Raw genomic sequence first — 18,225 nt, forward strand, 5'->3', positions numbered from 1 at the left:
CGTCCCTCATTGCTAGCACAGCAGTCTGTGATCTACTGGCAAGGCAGCAGTGAGGCTGGGGGAGGGGCGCCCGCCATTGCTGAGGCTTAAGTAGGTAAACAAAGCCACTGGGAAGCTCGAACTCGGTGGAGCTCACAGCAGCTCAAGGAAACCTGCCTGTCTCTGTAGACTCCACCTCTGGGGACAGGGCACAGTAAACAATAACAAACGCAGCAGAAACCTCTGCAGACGCAAACGACTCTGTCTGACAGCTTTGAAGAGAGCAGTGGATCTCCCAACACAGAGGTTGAGATCTGAGAAGGGACAGACTGCCTGCTCAAGTGGGTCCCTGACCCCTGAGTAGCCTAACTGGGAGATATCTCCCACTAGGGGCAGTCTGACACCCCACACCTCACAGGGTGGAGTACACCCCTGAGAGGAAGCTTCCAAAGCAAGACTCAGACAGGTACACTCTCTGTTCAGCAATATTCTATCTTCTGCAGCCTCTGCTGCTGATACCCAGGCAAACAGGGTCTGGAGTGGACCTCAAGCAATCTCCAACAGACCTACAGCTGAGGGTCCTGACTGTTAGAAGGAAAACTATCAAACAGCAGACACCTACACCAAAACCCCACCAGTACGTCACCATCATCAAAGACCAGAGGCAGATAAAACCACAAAGATGGGGAAAAAGCAGGGCAGAAAAGCTGGAAATTCAAAAAATAAGAGCACATCTCCCCCGGCAAAGGAGCGCAGCTCATCGCCAGCAACGGATCAAAGCTGGATGGAGAATGACTTTGACGAGATGAGAGAAGAAGGCTTCAGTCCATCAAATTTCTCAGAGCTAAAGGAGGAATTATGTACCCAGCGCAAAGAAACTAAAAATCTTGAAAAAAAAGTGGAAGAATTGATGGCTAGAGTAATTAATGCAGAGAAGGTCATAAACGAAATGAAAGAGATGAAAACCATGACACGAGAAATACGTGACAAATGCACAAGCTTCAGTAACCGACTCGATCAACTGGAAGAAAGAGTATCAGCAATTGAGGATCAAATGAATGAAACGAAGCTAGAAGAGAAACCAAAAGAAAAAAGAAGAAAAAGAAATGAACAAAGCCTCTAAGAAGTATGGGATTATGTAAAAAGACCAAATCTACGTCTGATTGGTATACCTGAAAGTGAACGGGAAAATGGAACCAAGTTGGAAAACACTCTTCAGGATATCATCCAGGAGAACTTCCCCAACCTAGTAGGGCAGGCCAACATTCAAATCCAGGAAATACAGAGAACGCCACAAAGATACTCCTCGAGAAGAGCAACTCCAAGACACAGAATTGCCAGATTCACCAAAGTTGAAATGAAGGAAAAAATCTTAAGGGCAGCCAGAGAGAAAGGTCGGGTTACCCACAAAGGGAAGCCCATCAGACTAACAGCAGATCTCTCGGCAGAAACTCTTCAAGCCAGAAGAGAGTGGGGGCCAATATTCAACATTCTTAAAGAAAAGAATTTTAAACCCAGAATTTTATATCCAGCCAAACTAAGTTTCCTAAGTGAAGGAGAAATAAAATCCTTTACAGATAAGCAAATGCTTAGAGATTTTGTCACCACTAGGCCTGCCTTACAAGAGACCCTGAAGGAAGCACTAAACATGGAAAGGAACAACCGGTACCAGCCATTGCAAAAACATGCCAAAATGTAAAGACCATCAAGGCTAGGAAGAAACTGCATCAACTAACGAGCAAAATAACCAGTTAATATCATAATGGCAGGATCAAGTTCACACATAACAATCTTAACCTTAAATGTAAACGGACTAAATGCTCCAATTAAAAGACACAGACTGGCAAACTGGATAAAGAGTCAAGACCCATCAGTCTGCTGTATTCAGGAGACCCATCTCACATGCAGAGACATACATAGGCTCAAAATAAAGGGATGGAGGAAGATTTACCAAGCAAATGGAGAACAAAAAAAAGCAGGGGTTGCAATACTAGTCTCTGATAAAACAGACTTTAAACCATCAAAGATCAAAAGAGACAAAGAAGGCCATTACATAATGGTAAAGGGATCATTTCAACAGGAAGAGCTAACTATCCTAAATATATATGCACCCAATACAGGAGCACCCAGATTCATAAAGCAAGTCCTTAGAGACTTACAAAGAGACTTAGACTCCCATACAAAAATAATGGGAGACTTCAACACTCCACTGTCAACATTAGACAGATCAACGAGACAGAAAGTTAACAAGGATATCCAGGAATTGAACTCATCTCTGCACCAAGCAGACCTAATAGACATCTACAGAACTCTCCACCCCAAATCAACAGAATATACATTCTTCTCAGCACCACATCACACTTACTCCAAAATTGACCACGTAATTGGAAGTAAAGCACTCCTCAGCAAATGTACAAGAACAGAAATTATAACAAACTGTCTCTCAGACCACAGTGCAATCAAACTAGAACACAGGACTAAGAAACTCAATCAAAACTGCTCAACTACATGGAAACTGAACAACCTGCTCCTGAATGACTACTGGGTACATAACGAAATGAAGGCAGAAATCAAGATGTTCTTTGAAACCAATGAGAACAAAGATACAACGTATCAGAATCTCTGGGACACATTTAAAGCAGTGTGTAGAGGGAAATTTATAGCACTAAATGCCCACAAGAGAAAGCAGGACAGATCTAAAATTGACACTCTAACATCGCAGTTAAAAGGACTAGAGAAGCAAGAGCAAACACATTCGAAAGCTAGCAGAAGACAAGAAATAACTAAGATCAGAGCAGAACTGAAAGAGATAGAAACACAAAAAACCCTCCAAAGAATCAATGAATCCAGGAGTTGGTTTTTTGAAAAGATCAGCAAAATTGACAGACCGCTAGCAAGACTAATAAAGAAGAAAAGAGAGAAGAATCAAATTGACGCAATAAAAAATGATAAAGGGGATATCACCACCGACCCCACAGAAATAAACTACCATCAGAGAATACTATAAACACCTCTATGCAAATAAACTGGAAAATCTAGAAGAAATGGATAATTTCCTGGACACTTACACTCTTCCAAGACTAAACCAGGAAGAAGTTGAATCCCTGAATAGACCAATAGCAGGCTCTGAAATTGAGGCAATAATTAATAGCCTACCAACCAAAAAAAGTCCAGGACCAGACGGATTCACAGCCGAATTCTACCAGAAGTACAAGGAGGAGCTGGTACCATTCCTTCTGAAATTATTCCAAACAATAGAAAAAGAGGGAATCCTCCCTAACTCATTTTATGAGGCCAACATCATCCTGATACCAAAGCCTGGCAGAGACACAACAAAAAAAAAGAAATTTAGACCAATATCCCTGATGAACATCGATGCAAAAATCCTCAATAAAATACTGGCAAACCGGATTCAGCAACAAATCAAAAAACTTATCCACCATGATCAAGTGGGCTTCATCCCTGGGATGCAAGGCTGGTTCAACATTCACAAATCAATAAACAAAATCCAGCATATAATCAGAACCAAAGACAAGAACCACATGATTATCTCAATAGATGCAGAAAAGGCGTTTGACAAAATTCAACAGCCCTTCATGCTAAAAACGCTCAATAAATTCGGTATTGATGGAACGTACCTCAAAATAATAAGAGCTATTTATGACAAACCCACAGCCAATATCATACTGAATGGGCAAAAACTGGAAAAATTCCCTTTGAAAACTGACACAAGACAGGGATGCCCTCTCTCACCACTCCTATTCAACATAGTGTTGGAAGTTCTGGCTAGGGCAATCAGGCAAGAGAAAGAAATCAAGGGTATGCAGTTAGGAAAAGAAGAAGTCAAATTGTCCCTGTTTGCAGGTGACATGATTGTATATTTAGAAAACCCCATTGTCTCAGCCCCAAATCTCCTTAAGCTGATAAGCAACTTCAGCAAAGTCTCAGGATACAAAATTAATGTGCAAAAATCACAAGCATTCTTATACACCAGTAACAGACAGACAGAGAGCCAAATCAGGAATGAACTTCCATTCACAATTGCTTCAAAGAGAATAAATACCTAGGAATCCAACTTACAAGGGATGTAAAGGACCTCTTCAAGGAGAACTACAAACCACTGCTCAGTGAAATAAAAGAGGACACAAACAAATGGAAGAACATACCATGCTCATGGATAGGAAGAATCAATATTGTGAAAATGGCCATACTGCCCAAGGTTATTTATAGATTCAATGCCATCCCCATCAAGCTACCAATGAGTTTCTTCACAGAATTGGAAAAACTGCTTTAAAGTTCATATGGAACCAAAAAAGAGCCCGCATCTCCAAGACAATCCTAAGTCAAAAGAACAAAGCTGGAGGCATCACGCTACCTGACTTCAAACTATACTACAAGTCTACAGAAACCAAAACAGCATGGTACTGGTACCAAAACAGAGATATAGACCAATGGAACAGAACAGAGTCCTCAGAAATAATACCACACATCTACAGCCATCTGATCTTTGACAAACCTGAGAGAAAAAAGAGATGGGGAAAGGATTCCCTATTTAATAAATGGTGCTGGGAAAATTGGCTAACCATAAGCAGAAAGCTGAAACTGGATCCTTTCCTTACTCCTTATACGAAAATTAATTCAAGATGGATTAGAGACTTAAATGTTAGACCTAATACCATAAAAATCCTAGAGGAAAACCTAGGTAGTACCATTCAGGACATAGGCATGGGCAAAGACTTCATGTCTAAAACACCAAAAGGAATGGCAGCAAAAGCCAAAATTGACAAATGGGATCTCATTAAACTAAAGAGCTTCTGCACAGCAAAAGAAACTACCATCAGAGTGAACAGGCAACCTACAGAATGGGAGAAAATTTTTGCAATCTACTCATCTGACAAAGGGCTAATATCCAGAACCTACAAAGAACTCAAACAAATTTACAAGAAAAAAACAAACAACCCCATCAAAAAGTGGGCAAACGATATGAACAGACATTTCTCAAAAGAAGACATTCATACAGCCAACAGACACATGAAAAAACGCTCATCATCACTGGCCATCAGAGAAATGCAAATCAAAACCACAATGAGATACCATCTCACACCAGTTAGAATGGCAATCATTAAAAAGTCAGGAAACAACAGGTGCTGGAGAGGATGTGGAGAAATAGGAACACTTTTACACTGTTGGTGGGATTGTAAACTAGTTCAACCATTATGGAAAACAGTATGGCGATTCCTCAAGGATCTAGAACTAGATGTACCATATGACCCAACCATCCCATTACTGGGTATATACCCAAAGGATTATAAATCATGCTGCTATAAAGACACATGCACACGTATGTTTATTGTGGCACTATTCACAATAGCAAAGACTTGGAATCAACCCAAATGTCCATCGGTGACAGACTGGATTAAGAAAATGTGGCACATATACACCATGGAATACTATGCAGCCATAAAAAAGGATAAGTTTGTGTCCTTTGTAGGGACATGGATGCAGCTGGAAACCATCATTCTGAGCAAACTATCACAGGAACAGAAAACCAAACACCGCATGTTCTCACTCATAGGTGGGAACTGAACAATGAGATCACTTGGACTCGGGAAGGGGAACATCACACACCGGGGCCTATCATGGGGAGGGGGGAGGGGGGAGGGATTGCACTGGGAGTTATACCTGATGTAAATGACGAGTTGATGGGTGCAGCACAGCAACATGGCACAAGTATACATATGTAACAAACCTGCACGTTATGCACGTGTACCCTAGAACTCAAAGTATAATAATAAAAATAAAAATAAATAAATAAATAAATAAAATTAAAAAAAAAAAAAAAGAAATAAAGCTCTCCAAAGAAAATGAGGATGTTCCTATCTCACTCAAATATCAACAGGGGAAAAGTTTTCCAGGCAGAGAAAACAATGAGTGCAAAATGCCCTGAAGCAGAAGCATGTCTGGCATCTCTAGAACTGTGCTGTCTGAGACAGTAGCCATGAGCTACATGTGGCTATCTGAATTTAAATTGGACTTAAGTCAAATTAAAAATTATGTTCTTCAGTGTGCACTTGCCACATTTCAAGTGCCCAATAGTTACCATATTGGACAATGCAGATATAGAACCTGTGCATCATCGTAGAAAGTTCTATTGGACAGCACTGCTCTAGGATGAGCAAGAAGGCTGGTACTGCTGGAGTGGGCTGAGCAAGGGAGAAAGTAACAGATAAGGTTAAAGAGCTTAAAGGGGCACGATTGTGTAGGACTTTGAAGGTCATTGTAAGAGCTTTGGCTTCTTCTGACTGAAATAGGAAATTTGGAGTGTCTTGCAAAAAGAGTAACTTGATCTGACTTGACATTTAGAAGAGTCTCTTTGGGTTGTTACTTTTGTAATAACCCAGGTGAAAGATGATCAAGGATGGAGAAGGGTGGTAGCAGTGGGGTTGGTGAAAAGTGTTTAGATTCTGTATGAACTTTGAAGTTAGAACCAACAGACTATGATGGTGAAAAGGGAGTGGAGTACATAATGATGAAGACTACTTAGAAAGGAGGCCTGTAGTTGGGGCATGGGAAAGGCTAAATTCCATTTTGAACAGATTTGACTTTGAGCATTTTGAGCATTTCAATAGCATTCACTATTGAAAGATGACCAATGGGCAGCTGGAGAAGTGAGAGCTCAGATGGGAACATATCCTATAGAAATAAGATTCATCAGTATACTTGTAAGAGATGAAGCAGGAGTGGAGGGGGAAGAATACAGGTGTCAACATTCCAATGTGATAAAGATGCCTGCAAACTCAAGAGAAATGATGGAACCTGGGGAGTGGCCACAAGGTATAAAAAAAACTTGTGGTTGTGAGTACAGTCTCTGCTGTAGAGAGATGAAGGGAACAGCTGGATGGAAATGGTTTTAATGACAGCAGAGAATGGGATGTTATCAAGACAGGAAAATGTAATAAACGAAGGCACTTCTCATTACTTACAGGGAGTTTCTAAAGTAATTGTTTATTAGTTCCAGACAAATACTAGTGCTATTTGTAATAAACATTGTGACAAACAACATGTTTTTTAAAATTCAGAGTTCAGTTAGGCCACTGGGCAAAAAAAAAAGGGGGTAAATACTGTATACATGTTAGGATTTCTTATTCTCAACCTCCTGAGACTAGGTAGTAGGTACTTTTAAAATTAGTTGGGGGGAACCCAAGTCTTTTATGATAAAGAGGTCATTTTAACTTTCCAGAATTCTTAATGGAGAAGGAATGGTCATTGCTGGTTCTTTAAAAGGGAGCAAAGAGATTGAACAGGAAACACTAGAAAGGAAGGCTAAGGAGAAAGCTGTAGCTGCTCTTTGAGCTTCCCTCCACTTCAGGAGCACTGGTTAAAGGGTGAATGGGGAAGCCTAAGGACCTCATAACAGGCAGGATCTCAGAAACAAGCTAATCTAGGCCCAAAAAATTAAAATCTGAACAGGAAATTTACATACCATCTAGACCAATCTCTGCTATTCCACAGATGAGGTACTAAGACCCAGAGAAGTAAAATAATTTGACACCGTCATTCAGCTAGTTCTATGCAGAGCCAAATGTAGAAACAAGGCGGGGAGGGGGCTAATTTCCGGTCCACAGTTCTTTTTGCCGACCGCTCCATTTACTATGTAAGAGGGGAAATCCCTATTTATATTAAGACGGACCGACCGAATGTAAAGCAAATTCAACACTCTAGAGTTCTGTTTGGGGGAAGGGGGGAATTATGGGGAGCCAGGGTGCGGGTAGGGATTAATGAGATTTGAAAAGTACTCATGGGTTTGGTGACAGAATACTGGCTTCTCACAAATGCCTGGAAAAAGGCCTGAATCCGCTCTGGTGTTGGAACTGTGCCTCAATTGCCGGGCCCACCAGCATGCAAGTGAAACCCGCAACATTAACAAGTGTCCGTTTCGCGTATTTCTGGGTAAATAACTCCTGGGTGTGTGTTTACACAAATCCATTCTGATACAAACCCTGGGCAGGAGAGGGTTGTAGTAAAAAATAATTCGGGGTTGGGGAAGGAGGCGGTGTGGATTGCGCTGGCGAGGGGGATTGGAAAGAGTGGCCGGCGTGACCAGACCAGTCGCAGACCTCAAGGCTTCCCTGTTGCTAGGTCGCCGGCGTCCTTAGTTACCACAGATTGGACGCACTCTCCAATCTCTCCGCAGCCTAGTGCTGCGCTCCGCAGGCCGCGCCACCCGCGCGCCGCCTCGCTAAGCTGGGAGACAAGGGCACGTACACACATGTCCTTCCTTCCCCAGCGATCCCGGTTGAAGGCTGAGGTCCTGGTTAGGAATCACAACCGCGGAGGCTTTGCAAAGTGGCCACCAACTCTAGCCCTAAGAAATCCCCGACGAGGGCTGTGCTGGAACCTACCGGAGGGCGAGCCCCGGGGGTTTTTCACCCAGACTCACGTTGTACTCCTTCAGCCAGGAGTCTAGCTTTTCCTGCAACGTTCGTAAAGCTTCGTTTGAGACCAGTCTTTTCAGATTTTCCGCCATCGCTCACTATACCGCACGGCCCCACGCTGCGTGATGGAGACGTGGGGGGACCAGGCGGTGGCCTCCGCAGGACCGTGGGGTGATATGACGGGAAGGGTGTTCTCTTGTGGGTGGCTCAGAGCGCGGCAGGTGTTTCCATCCTCCCCCTCGGGTCGTACCGGGCCGGGTTCGGGAAGCCGGGGGGGAGGTGCCCTGGGCCGCAGCCACAGCCCCTCATCCGCCGCCCTGCGCAGTCTCCTGGCTCCCCAGCAGCCGCCTGAGCCCGGCCATAAATACCCTGGCGATTATTAAACAAACCTTGACGTGGACGCGTTGGCTGCCAGGGACGCGCGCGGCCCGCGTCATGGCAACGCCCGCGCCGCCCCGCCCTTCCCTGGGTGACAGCCGCGCGCCCCACCCCGGGTTGGACTGAGAGGCGCCGTCGCGCGGGCTGGAGGGCCGCAGGGCGCCTAGAGCATTCCTCCCCATTCGGGGGTTCTGGGTGCCCACGCGTGTCCAGAAAAGCAGCAGTTAAGTCGTCATAGAAGTTTGGGGCAAGGCTGTCTCAGGAGATCATCTCTTTGGCCCCTTTATTCTTTCTCCTTTCATTCCTTTAATTATTCATTTGTAGCGCCTTGGGTTTACCTGTATGAAACTTGTAACTAAAATTTCAGTACTTCCTACTTCTAGCTTTTGCTTTGTTCCTTGACCCACTGGGTACCCAAGTCAATAGAGTTTAGGTCCAGCATGTTCACAAATTAAAGTTAATCCCTCAGGTTTGGATAAGATTTGCCAGTGTATATTTTAGTATTATTATTATTTTTTTAAGAGTCATTGAGCACTCCAAAGGTTCATTTCATGCCGAATTCTCTAACTGGGACTTTCTTGACCTAGTTTGGCAGTATTTCAAAAGTGTGTATTCTGCTACAGAAATGGATTCAACTACTTAGGAAACCATTTCGACCATCTTTAAGTGCTTTCGAAGCAAGCTCTTTTATATACCATCAAAAAATGTGCTGATTGTAAACCATTCCTATCCATTCTTTAAAACACAGGTGGGGAGCAGAGCCTCAGCTGGTTAGCTAGCTAGTTTAACTTAGTTTCATCTCTGTAGGTACTTGAAAATCTGTGAACACTGCATATATTCAAGTATTGTAAAATCAAGAATTTCACCACCTCTTGTTTTTTATTTCTCTTGATTACAGTGGCTTTACTATCTGCTAATGAAAATGAAAGGCTCAGTTTTGGAGCCTGTGTTCCTACTCTTTTCTGTAGACCACAAAATAAGGACTATAAGGGTATAGTAAGGGTATATGTTGTAAGGGTAACATGTTATTTGATCGGAGTAGAATAATAATTTCTAATGTTAAAAATACCCCCTCAACAAAACAACTAAATATTCATTAAACAACTTCAAATATGTATATAACATACATATACACATATATGTATATAATGAATTGAGAAAAGCCTCAAATTTCTCAATTTGGACCTAATAATTACATATTTCAATAGGCATTTGGAATCTTTGAACAGTCCCATTTACTTATTCATAAAAAAATCATATTGGAACATTTATGTCAGATAAATTAGACGTAAAGTATTTTTTCTCACTGTGAGCACCTTAATTCGCCTGTAATCCTTGGTTTCATCATCTGTAAAAGGAAAATAATTCTTTCATAGGATTATTATGAAACTTAGTAAGATAATTCATGTAAAGTATTTAGTACAATGCTGGGCCTATGCTGTAGAAATTGCTGTAGTAATTGCTGTTTATTAAATATAAACTAATACTGACCTATGTTCGCTATTATTAGGAATGTAGATTAGTATTAGTTTATATTTAATAAAGAAAACTAGTTGTAAACAATCTAAACCTCCAACAATAGGGCAATGGTTGAGCACATCATTCAATGAAATGTTGCACAATAAAAATCTTGTTATTGTAGAATATATACTATCTAGAAATTTTCACTATAACGAAAAAGGCAGAACACTAAATTGTATATACTGTGTTAAACTGCACAATGTGAACTCAAGGTACAATTGTGGGTTATTTTAATTGCTCTTTTATATTTTTCTGATTTTTTTCAAGTTTCTACCACGAACATGAATTGTTTCTATGATAGCCTATTCAGAAAAAAGTTACACAAAACAGTTACTAATATGGTTTGGTTGAGTCCTTGTCAAAATCTCATCTTGGATTCCTACGTGTTGTAGGAGGGGTCCAGCGAGAGATTATTGAATCATGGAGTCAGGTCTTTCCTGTACTGTTCTTGTGATAGTGAGTAAGTCTCACAAGATCTGGTGGTTTCGAAAAAGGGAATGTTCCCTGCACAAGCTAGCTGCCACCCATATAAGATGTGACTTGCTTCTCCTTGCCTCCCACCGTGATTGTGAGGCCTCCCTAGCTGGGTGGAACTGTAACCATCCATTAAACCTCTTTCTTTTGTGAATTGCCCAGTCTCGTGCATGTCTTTATCAGCAGCACGTAAACCAACAAATACAGTAAATTCTTACGGGGAGTTGGACTCCACTGAAAAGATACCCCAAAATGTGGAAGTACTTTTGGAACTGAGTAACATTTTGGAACTGAGTAACAGGCAGAGGTTGGAACAGTTTGGAGGACTCCGAAGAAGACAGGAAAATGTGGGAAAGTTTGGAACTCCCTAGAGTCTTGTCAAATGGCTTTGACCAAAATGCTGATAATGATATGGACAATGAAATCCAGGCTGAGGTAGGTGGAGGTGAGGAGCTTGTTGGGAACTGGAGCAAAGGTTACTCCTTTTATGTTTTAGCAAAGAGACTGGCAGCATTTTGCCCCTGATCTAGAGATTTGTGGAACTTTGAACTTGAGAGAGATAATTTAGGGTATCTGGCAGAAGAAATTTGTAAGTCAGCAAAGTATTCAAGAGGTAACTTGGGTGCTGTTAAAAGCATTCCATTTTGTCAGGGAAGCAGAGCATAAAAGTTCAGAAAATTTGCAGCCTGACAACGCAATAGAAAATAAAATCCCATTTTCAGAGGAGAAATTCAAGCGGGCCACAGAAATTTGCATAAGTCACTCCAGCCATGGCTGAAAGGGGCCAATGTAGAGCTCTGGCCATGGCTTCAGAGAGTATAAGCCTCAAGCCTTCAGAGCTTTCATGTGGTATTGGGCCTGTGAGTGCACAGAAGTCAAGGGTTGAGGTTTGGGAACCTCTGCCTAGATTTCAGAAGATGTATGGAAACACCTGGATGCCCAGGCAATAGTTTGCTGCAGGGGTGGGGCCCTCATGGAGAACCTCTGCTAGGGCAGTGCAGAAGGTTAATGTGGGGGCGAACCCCCACAAAGAGTCCCTACTGTGGCACTGCCTAGTGGAGCTGTGAGAAGCCTCCGTCATCCAGACCCTAGAATGGTATATCCACTGAAAGCTTGTACTGTGTGCCTGGAAAAGCCACAGACACTCAACACTGGCCTGTAAAGGCAGCCCGGAGGGAGGCTGTACCCTACAAAGCCACAGGGGCAGAGCTGCCCAAGACCATGGGAACCCACCTCTTACATCAGCATGACCTGGATGTGAGACATGGGGTCAAAGGAGATCATTTTGGAGCTTTAAGATTTGACTGGCAGGATGCAGTGGCTCACACCTGTAATCCAGCACTTTGGGAGGCCGAGGCAGGCAGGTCACCTGAGGTCAGGAGTTTGAAACCACCCTGGCCAACACGGCAAAACCCCGTCTTTACTAAAAATACAAAAATTAGCTGAGTGTGGTGGTGGGTGCCTGTAATCCCAGCTACTTCGGAGGCTGAGGTAGGAGAATCACTTGAACCAGGGAGATGGAGGTTGCAGTGAGCCGAGATCACATCACCGCATTCCAGCCTGGGCAACAGAGCAAGACTCTGTCTCAAAAAGAAAAAAAATTTAAAAAATTAAAAAAATAAAAAAAAATTGACTATCCCACTGGATTTCAGACTTGTATGGGGCCTGTAGTCCCTTTGTTTTGGCCAATTTCTTCCATTTGGAATGCCTGGATTTACCCAATGCCTGTACCCCCTTTGTACCTAGGAAGTAAATAACTTGCTTTTGATTTTATTTTTTAATTTTATTTTTTATTATACTTTAAGTTCTAGGGTACATGTGCACAATATGTAACTTGCTTTTGATTTTAAAGGCTCATAGGTGGAAGTGACTTGCCTTCTCTAGTCCTTGTTTGGACTGTGGACTTTTGAGTTAATGCTGAAATGAGTTAAGACTTTGGGGGACTGTTGGGAAGACATGATTGCTTTTGAAATGTGAGAACATGAAATTTAGGAGGGGTCAGGGGCGCAATGAAATGGTTTGGCTGTGTCCCTGTCCAAATCTCATCTTGAATTTCCATGTGCTATGGGAGGGACCCGGTGGGAGGTAATTGAACCATGGATACAGGTCTTTCCCATGCTGTTCTCATGATAGTGAATAAGTCTCCCAAGATCTGGTGGTTTTTTAAAAAGGGGAATTTTCCTGCACAAGCTCTCTCTGCCTGCTGCCATCCATGTAAGATGTGACTTGCTCCTCCTTGCCTTCTGCCAGGATTGCGAGGCCTCCCCAGCCATGTGGAACTGTAAGTCCATTAAACCTCTTTCTTTTTAAAATTGCCTAGTCTCGGATATATCTTTATCAGCAGCATGAAAATGGACTAATACAGTTACCCCAAAATTTTACCACCCTCAGAAAGAAAAATGTCGGCTAAAATATCAATATTTAAGCAGCTCCCTCAAAACAGAACATGCTTTGACTAAATGTCTGTATTGCTCATGTAATAATTAGACTTACAGTGTCTTAAGATAGAATGGATCTTTGAAATCACCTTAGCATATGCTCCCTGATATTTATCTCTACATATGCACCAGCTTCACAATTAGATTCAAAACCTTTAAGGCTTGCAGTCATTTCACGTACATCCTGGCTTCACTAGAATTCAAGAGATGTGTTGTGTATAGCAGGAACTTGTGTTTATGATAAGAAGCATTGGTCTTTCTCCTGATGATCAAAATACAGGAAACGTTTCACATGTTTATTCATTATTTACCCTCCCTACCCCAGTACTTCCAAAAAAGTGTCTGAGATGGCTGATAGCAAGACACTTGAAAATACTGTCAGATTAGTAATATTTTTTAGAGGAAAAAGCAAATATGCCCAAAATGTATGCCCATGTACTAAAAGCCACATTTCATATTTCTTTCTGGGCTTAGTGGAAGGCAAAGCAGAAAGGAAAATGAGTTTTATGATAATGATTGATGTTTAAAGTATACATACGAGCTCTTTCAATGCAAACACATTTTCTTGGTACCAGTGTAAAATGTATTTGCTCATTTCCAAAGAGTATTGGACAACCTAGATGAAATATAACTTAATAAACCTTTTTTAAAAATATATAGAAAAAATCTTGATATTATTGTTTTGTGAAACCATCTTTGATCAATGCTGAAGGAGTAATGCTAGAGAGCATTACTAGAGTAATGCTAGAAAGAGCATCAAAGAGCAGGCCAAGTAATTGACACCCCATTTTTAGTTCTCAGGTGATGTCATCTGATACAAGCTTAGAATTTGCATACCTGTTGGAATAAGTGGATGTCTTCATAAGTGCCCTTAATGATGGTCCCCTCTGCAGAGCTTTTGATGGGTGGGTGCTAAATAGCAATCAATTTAAGACGGAGCAAAAGCCTGGAGTGCAAATAGTTTATGTTTCTGATTAAAGAGTCCATGTGCTTTAAATTATAAGCATGTAGTCAATATGACTGCGATTCTATTTTAAAAGTTGATAAGCCTTGGCCGGGAGTGGTGGCTCATGCCTGTAATCTCAGCACTTTGGGAGGGCAAGGCAGGCAGATTACTTGAGGCCAGGAGTTTGAAACCAGCCTGGCCAACGTGGCAAAACCCTGTCTCTACTAAAAATGTAAAAATTAGGTGGTGCACATCTGTAGTCCCAGCTACTCGGGAGACTGAGGCATGAGAATCACTTGAACCCAGGAGGCAGAGGTTATAGTAAGCCAAGATAGCGCCATTGCACTCTGGCCTGGGTGACAGAGCGAGACTTTGTCTCAAATAAATAAATAAATAAATAAATAAATAAATAAATAAATGTTGATAAGTCTCCTTTTTTTCACATACGACAGAAAATACCAGATAAGTAATGATTCTCTTTGGGGAATATTTTGATGCTCAAATTTTGTCCCAATTTGATTATTTTAGGACATTACTAATTAAGCAATTTTAGGAGAAGTTGAAAGAACAGCAAACTCAAAACATGAACACTGTTGCTTTATCTCACACTCTGCCAATTAGTGAATTCTTATGACTTTATATAAATCTTTAATCACTTGGAGACATTTTTTTCATCTATAAAATGAGTAATATGGACTAGATGAGCTGCAAGATCCCCTGCAGTTCTAACAGTCTTTAATACTGTTTTGCCATACTGATTAGGTTCATGATTGAGCAAATCTTGCTCTTTGTTTCAATTTTTGGTTGACAGTTCACTTTAGGTCAAGCCTTGATTTTGAGCGCATTAGACAATCACCAAAAGCTGGGCACCCGTTTTTAGTAAAATTTATTCTGCAAGCTTGCTAGAATAACTACTATTTCTAACCTCCAGTCAATAAACAAGGAATTTCTCTATAGTTGCATTTTTAATAAATTTAAACCCAGCTTAAACTGATAAACTTTTCCTAATTACCTCAAACCCTCAGAGCTCATCACTTTCTCCTTTATGCTTTCTCTCTTTAACTTTTGGACATGTTAATATTCTTGTAATTATCATGCTATATTATATTTATTTACTTCCTATCTAAGCTTTTGAGTTTCATGAAGAAAAGGAGAGAGGCTTATTTAGCTTTATATCCTCAGCACAGCAACTGGCACATAAGAAAGAAGAAACAAGTTGGGGGCCAGGAGGAGGAAAGGAGGAAGGAAAAGGAAACGGAATGGAAAGGAAAGGATGCGAATGGCTGCTTTGTATCTGATGTCATAATCCACTGAGATAGAAGGCAATTTTAACAGCCAATTGGTGTTTCTTACGGTGTCATAATTCTACTATCTAGCCAGGAGTGATTTGTTCTAGAAAGGGTAATGTGTTGAGTATCTAGATGGAACAGGGTTTTTGTTTGTTTGTTTGTTTGTTTTTGAGACAGAGTTTCACTCTTGTTGCCCAGGCTGGGGTGCAATGGCATCATCTTGGCTCACTTCAACCTCCACCTCCTGGGTTCATGCGATTCTCTTGCCTCAGCCTCCCGAGTAGCTGGGATTACAGGTATGCACCACCACGCCCGGCTAACTACATTTTTAGTAGAAATGGGGTTTCTCCATGTTGGTCAGGCTGGTCTCAAACTCATGACCTCAGGTGATCGGCCCGCCTCAGCCTCCCAAAGTGCTGGGATTACAGGCGTAAGCCACCATGCCCAGCCTTGAAATAGATTTTAATTTTGTCTACCCTGGATTTTTACCTACATCAGTCAGCTTAAAAGATTTTTAACTGGGTATTTTAAGAAGCCAACAAAAGATGAGCTGAATCCACTGCCTGAACTGAGCTGAAGTGAGAGCTATGTATATTTAGTTCACACTACACCAAACATAAATATATGCAATAAATTACAGGGGATTATATTATGCAGTAGGATTTTCATCTTAATTTCTAGTCTTCCTAAGGACAGTTGCTAACCCTTAGCCAAGGGACTGATAAGAACAACCTATGTTTGGCTTGGATGCTCTTGTAAGCACTCCTCATTCTTTTCTGGCTGAGCCATGGTATTCTTGTCCTTTTGCTGTCTGTGTTTGGATCTTGTGTCTTTGGATCAGGGCCTGTATTACTATTTGAAGAAAATCTTTTAGTCTTTGCTGACCCACTTGCATAAAGTTCCCTTTAAATGCAATGTTTATCCAAGGTAATGCTTAGGCCCTTCGTGCTCAGAGGCACTTCGTTCTTGTAGGTAGCAAAACACTTCTTTGTCCACTAAGTGTTTTCTAACCTGAGTGCTCTGTGTTCTCCTTTCAGGAGTTCTGTTTTGTCCTTTTCTCTGACACATTAAGGGAAAGGAAAATATTTTCTAAAAAACACCCCTTGGAGAACAAATGAATTTATTGGAAACCGAATGGGAGGTAGGTTACCCCACTGACAGAAGCAAGAATGCTGTTTCCTGTGTCATACCAAGCACTACCCACTCAGAGCAGCAGTTCAGAATTTTTTTGTACAATTATTTCATGAGCACTATTGATTAAACTATAAAAACAAGAGGAAATTTTAAATATATCACAAGTGTATCACCTTAGCACCTAAATAAACTATAGAACATTTGCAACAAATACAAATTAGAAGGAGAAAAAACTCAAGGTAGATGTAGTGTGATTTTAGAGAGCTGAAAACTATTTTTCCTATCGCAACCCAGGTTTACATCACAGGTTTTTCAGAAAAGAAGGCGTCCTCACCCTCCATCTTTTCAGCTCTGCTAGCTAAATGCAATGGCAAGGTCATGGTTCTGTGAAAATCCCCAGAGGAGGAGCTCAGGACACATTAAGCTATTGCAGAGACATGGTGGGTATGGTCTACCTTGCAAGATGTCCTTAAGCACATCGGGAGAGGGATATGGGATAGCATGAGACAATCCCTAGGATGAGTAATGTTAAAATAGATCCCTTTCAGCACTTTTAATAAACATTTACTGGATTTCTAGTGTGACACAACCATCTGCCTTAAGCATGGGTAGAATTAAGCTCAGTCTCTGCTCCCTAGGATCTCATAATCTATTCAAGAGAGAGAAAAACAACCATAGTTCAATGTGATCAGTTAGAGTAGATAAACGTTCTGCGGAAACAATGACTCCTCCTTTGCCTCCTTTCCCATCTTCTGAAAAAGGATCAGGGAAAGTCATAGAAAGGTGATCCTGTTTTGGAAAGATGGAGAGACGTTCACCAAGAAGAGAAGAGCAAATTGAAACAGGAGGAATCATAGCAAAGGGGCATGAAATTGAATGGAGGGGCAGAAAATGACAAATAGTAGTCCAATGTAACTACAGAGTAGTCAGGGAATCAGAGATAAGACTGCAAAGATAGTCCTGGTTTCAACTATGATGAGTCTTATATATCAGGCTAAAGGAATTGATCTTTATTTCATAGGCAGTGGGGAGGCAGCAAAGGGCTGTAAACAGAAAAACTGTATGATTGGGTCTCTTTTATATCACATTGGAGGTCACAGAGGTTAAGTATGGAAGGGGCAGAACTGGACCCAGAAAGAGCACATAGAAGACAAAGAGATGAGAGTTAGTCTAGTGGCCTTCTCTGGGGTACGGTATGGTGAGTATTAGATACCGATGTCAGAAATACTTAGATGCTAGTAATATTTTTTACCCAGTAGAAAAAATTAATTTAATATTCATCAGAGTTATTAAGTACGTATTATGTACTTGGTTCTTAATGTGTTCAGGACTTAGAGCAACATGGAAAATAAGGAACTCAGTCTAATCAGAAGCAAACTGTATATCATGAAAAGTAAAGTAATGAGATACTGCATTAAGTATTAAATGGGGTGTTACAGCAAATTAGTGAAAAGTTAAAAGGAAAGAGCAATAAGGACAGGCTGTGATTGTCAGGAGGAGATAGGACTGAGGTTCGTCCTGAAAAATGGGAAGAATCTGGAGAGGCATGAATTCACAGATAAATAAAACAGATGGACAAATATATAAATTTCAGTATAGTGTGATGTGACAATAGCAGCATGCTTGGAGAT

At 41.3% G+C, this 18,225-nt stretch overlaps 1 protein-coding gene across 2 annotated transcripts in view; it reads right to left on the reverse strand.

Annotated features, from left to right (window-relative positions):
• Positions 1–8,916, reverse strand: part of SPATA18 (spermatogenesis associated 18) — a 53,921-nt gene extending 45,005 nt beyond the window's left edge. The window contains exon 1 of one of the 2 annotated variants that reach the window (XR_012093349.1): positions 8,420–8,891. Coding sequence is in view for 1 of the 2 variants with exons in the window: in XM_007998727.3 (XP_007996918.3) it covers positions 8,420–8,506 (87 nt within the window). In the remaining variant the exon portion in view is untranslated. Of the gene's footprint in view, positions 1–8,419 lie in introns of both variants that reach the window. The other variant, XM_007998727.3, reaches the window with a different exon arrangement.
• Positions 8,917–18,225: the final 9,309 nt, after the last annotated feature.

This window comes from Chlorocebus sabaeus, chromosome 7 (genome assembly GCF_047675955.1).
Source record: "Chlorocebus sabaeus isolate Y175 chromosome 7, mChlSab1.0.hap1, whole genome shotgun sequence".
NCBI classification, from domain to species: domain Eukaryota; kingdom Metazoa; phylum Chordata; class Mammalia; order Primates; family Cercopithecidae; genus Chlorocebus; species Chlorocebus sabaeus.